Here is a 4,012-nt window from a genome sequence, read left to right as displayed (position 1 = left end):
TCCTCTCCTCTCCTCTCCTCCCCTCTTCTCTCCTCTCCTTCTCCCCCTCCTCCTCCCTCTCTCTCCTATTTTAGAATCTTTTCACATTTTTCTCTCTCCCTCCTCCTCTCCTCTCCTCTCCTCTCCTCTCCTCCCCTCCCCTCTCCTCCTCTCCCTCTCCCCCCTCTCCTCTCCTCTCCTCTCCCCCCCTCTCCTCCTCATCCCTCTCCCCCTCTCCTCTCCCTCTCCTCTCCTCTCCTCTCCTCTCCCTCTGCACCCCTCCACCTCTCTCTCTGCCCATCTCTCTCTCTACCCCTCTCTCTCGCCTCAATCCCTCTCTCTCCCCTCCTCTCCTCTCCTCTCCTCTCCTCTCCTCCCCCCCCCCTCTCCTCCCCTCTCCCCTCCCCCCTCTCTCCCCCTCCCTCTCCTCTCCCTCCTCTCCTCCTCTCTCCCCTCCTCCTCCTCTCCTCTCCTCTCCTCTCCCTCCCCCCTCCTCCCCCTCCCCCTCTCTCTCCCCTCCTCTCCTCTCCCCTCTCCCCTCTCCTCTCCTCTCCTCTCTCCTCTCCCCTCCCCTCTCCCCTCCTCTCCCCCCTCCTCTCCTCTCCTCTCCCTCTCCTCTCCTCTCTCTCTCCTCCTCTCCTCTCCTCCCTCCTCTCCTCTCCTCCTCTCCCCTCCCCTCTCCTCTCCTCTCCTCTCCTCTCCTCTCCTCTCCTCCTCTCTCCTCCCCTTTCTCTCCTCTCCTCTCCTCTCCTCTCCTCTCCTCTCCTCTCTCCTCTCCTCTCTCTCTCCTCTCCTCTCTCCTCCCCTCTCCTCCCCCTCTCCTCTACTCTACTCTCCTCCTCCTCTCCTCCCCTCTTCTCTCCCCCCTCCTCTCCTCTCCTCTCCCCCCTCCTCTCCTCCCCTCTCCCTCCTCTCCCCTCTCCCTCCTCCCTCTCCTCTCCTCCTCCCCTCTCTCCTCTCCCTCCCCTCCTCCCTCCCCCTCTCCTCCTCCCTCTCCCTCTCCCCTCTCCTCTCGTCTCTTCTTTTCTCCCTCTCTCTTCTCCCTCTCTCTATCTCTCTCTCTCTCTCCTCCTCCTCTCTCTCTCTCTCTATCTCTCTCTCTCTCTATCTCTCTCTCCCTCTTCTCCTCTCCTCTCCTCTCCTCTCCTCCTCTCTCTCCTCTCCCCTTCACTCCCTTCCCCTCTCCCTCCCCTCCTCTCTCTCTCTCTCTCCTCTCCTCTCCTCCCTCTCCTCCCCCTCCTCCTCTCCTCTCCTCTCCCTCTCCTCTCTCCCTCCTCTCCTCTCCTCCCTCTCCTCCTCCCCTCCCCTCTCCTCTCCTCTCCTCTCCTCTCCTCAGATCCTCCCCTCCCCTCTCCTCTCCTCTCTACTCCCCTCTCTCTCCTCCTCTCCTCCCCTCTCCTCCCCTCTCCTTCCCTCTTCTCTCCTCCCCTCCCCTATCCTTCCCTCCCCTTCCCTCCCCCCTCCTCTCCTCTCCCCTCCTCCCCTCTCCTACCCTCTCTTCTCCTCTACTCTATCCCCCCCTCTCTCTCCCCCTCCCTCTTCCCCCCTCCCCCTCTCCTTTCCTCTCCTCTCCTCTCTCCTCCCTCTCCTCTCCTCTCCTCCCTCCTCCTCCCTCTCCTCTCCTCCCTCCTCTCCTCCTCTCCCTCTCTCTCCTCCCTCCCTCTCCCTCTCCTCTCTCCCCTATAGTCCGGCTACGGACCGTGGTGTCTGTGTACATGGCCAACCTGGCAGCCTGTGATCTCTTCTTCACCCTGGCCCTGCCTCTACGCCTCTACTACTATGCCAACCATCTGTGGGACCTGGGCAACGTCCCCTGCCAACTTGCCGGGTCCCTCTTCCAGCTCAACATGTATGGGAGCTGCCTGTTCCTGGCAGCCATCAGTGTTGACCGCTTCCTGGCCCTGGCTCATCCCCTCAGCTCCAGGGCCTTCCGATGCCCACGGGTGGCATGGACAGTGTGCGGGGCAGTCTGGGCCCTCATCGTCCTGGGCTCGGTTCCAGTGGCTCTGGCCCACGACACTAGCCGCTGCCTGCTGGAAGACACAAACGGCAGTCGGGTTGAGGAGATCCGCTGCTTCGAGAGCTTCTCCGGCAAGGACTGGAAGTGGCAACTCTTGCCTCTGGTGGGGCTGGCCGAGACTCTGGGCTTCCTGCTGCCTCTGTCCACCGTGCTGGTCTGTTCGGTCAAGATCTTGGCGGCTTTGGCCAGGGAGGACGGCCGGGCCCAGAGGTCTGGGGGCAGGAGGAGAAGGAGGAAGACCATCTTCCTCCTGATGGCCAACGCACTGATTTTCGTGGCCTGCTTTGCCCCGTACAATGTGGCGCTCGGACTCTACGCCTTGTCCCGCTCGGACGTGGCTCCTCTCAGCGCGAGTTCGCAGAAGCAGCTACGCCTGGCGCTCCAGCTGACCATACTCCTCTCCGGGACAAACTGTTGCCTGGACCCCCTGGTCTACTACTTCAGCACCGAGGGGTTCAGAACCACACTGAGAGGCGGCACCTCCGCATGGAGCCGGGGCAAGTCCGAGCCGCTGAAGGGGAAGGGGGAGAGGGGACGGAAGCAGTGGCGAGGGGGGAGGGCGAGGTGCGGAGAGGAGACGAGAGAAGTGGCCCGCATGGAACTTGCACAACTAACCGATAATGGGCGCGTGTCACCGCTCGCTGGAGTTTAGAAAGATCAAGGTTCCCCTCATTGAAACTTCACCTAACAGTGAAAGGATGTGGACAGGATGTTTCCACTAGTGGGAGAGTCCAGAGGGCACAGCCTCAGAATTAAAGGACGTAGAAACATAGACAATTTGTGCCATTCGGCCCTTCGAGTCTGCACCATTCGCCATTCAATATGATCATAGCTGATCATCCAACTCAGTATCCCGTACCTGCCTTCTCTCCATACCCCCTGATCCCTTTAGCCACAAGGGCCACATCTAACTCCCTCTTAAATATAGCCAATGAACTGTGTGGCCTCAACTACCTTCTGTGGCAGAGAATTCCAGAGGGCACAGCCTCAGAATTAAAGGACGTAGAAACATAGACAATTTCTGCAGGAGTAGAGGCCATTCGGCCCTTCGAGGCTGCACCATTCGCCATTCAATATGATCATGGCTGCCGGAGGAGGTAGTTGAGTCTGGGACTATCCCAACGTTTAAGAAACAGACAGGTACATGGATAGGTTACACAAAAATGCTGGAGAAACTCAGCGGGTGCAGCAGCATCTATGGAGCGAAGGAAATAGGCAACGTTTCAGGCCGAAACCCTTCATGGATAGGACAGGTTTGGAGGGATATGGACCAAGCGCAGGCAGGTGGGACTAGTGTAGTTGGGGCATGTTGGGCGGTGTTGGGCTGAAGAGCCTGTTTCCACACTATTAATCTATGACTCTTGTCTGATGGGAGAGGGGAGAAGAGGGAGTGACAGAAACATAGAAAATAGGTGCAGGGGTAGAGGCCATTCGGCCCTTCGAGCCTGCACCATTCGCCATTCAATATGATCATGGCTGATCACCCAACTCAGTATCCTGTACCTGCCTTCTCTCCATACCCCCTGATCCCTTTAGCCACATCTAACTCCCTCTTAAATATAGCCAATGAACTGGCCTCAACTATTCCACACTATTAATCTATGACTCTTGTCTAATGCATTTCGTTGTCTCTGTACTGTACACTGACAATGACAATTAAAATTGAATCTGAATCTGAATCTGAACTACCTTCTGTGGCAGAGAATTCCACAGATTCACCACTCTCTCTGTGTGGAAAAAAATGTTTTTCTCATCTCGGTCCTAAAAGACTTTCCCCTTATCCTTAAGCTGTGACCCCTTGTTCTGGACTTCCCCAACATCGGGAACAATCTTCCTGCATCTAGCCTGTCCAACCCCTTAAGAATTTTGTAAGTTTCTATAAGATCCCCCCTCAATCTTCTAAATTCTAGCGAGTACAAGCCGAGTCTATCCAGTCTTTCTTCATATGAAAGTCCTGACATCCCAGGAATCAGTCTGGTGAACCTTCTCTGTACTCCCTCTATGGCAAGAATA

General features: G+C 57.3%; 1 protein-coding gene across 1 annotated transcript in view; it reads left to right on the top strand.

Moving 5' to 3' along the window:
- The window catches only part of LOC129694033 (lysophosphatidic acid receptor 5-like), a 10,794-nt gene extending 7,144 nt beyond the window's left edge, over positions 1–3,650 (top strand). Inside the window, exon 2 of the mRNA XM_055630759.1 lies at positions 1,666–3,650. Within this exon, the coding sequence (XP_055486734.1) occupies positions 1,666–2,651 (986 nt within the window). The 3' untranslated portion in view covers positions 2,652–3,650. The remainder of the gene's footprint in view (positions 1–1,665) is intronic.
- Positions 3,651–4,012: the final 362 nt, after the last annotated feature.

The sequence above is a fragment of the Leucoraja erinacea genome, unplaced genomic scaffold, assembly GCF_028641065.1.
Source record: "Leucoraja erinacea ecotype New England unplaced genomic scaffold, Leri_hhj_1 Leri_523S, whole genome shotgun sequence".
Lineage (NCBI taxonomy): Eukaryota > Metazoa > Chordata > Chondrichthyes > Rajiformes > Rajidae > Leucoraja > Leucoraja erinaceus.
This window is presented reverse-complemented; position numbering and strand designations above follow the sequence as displayed.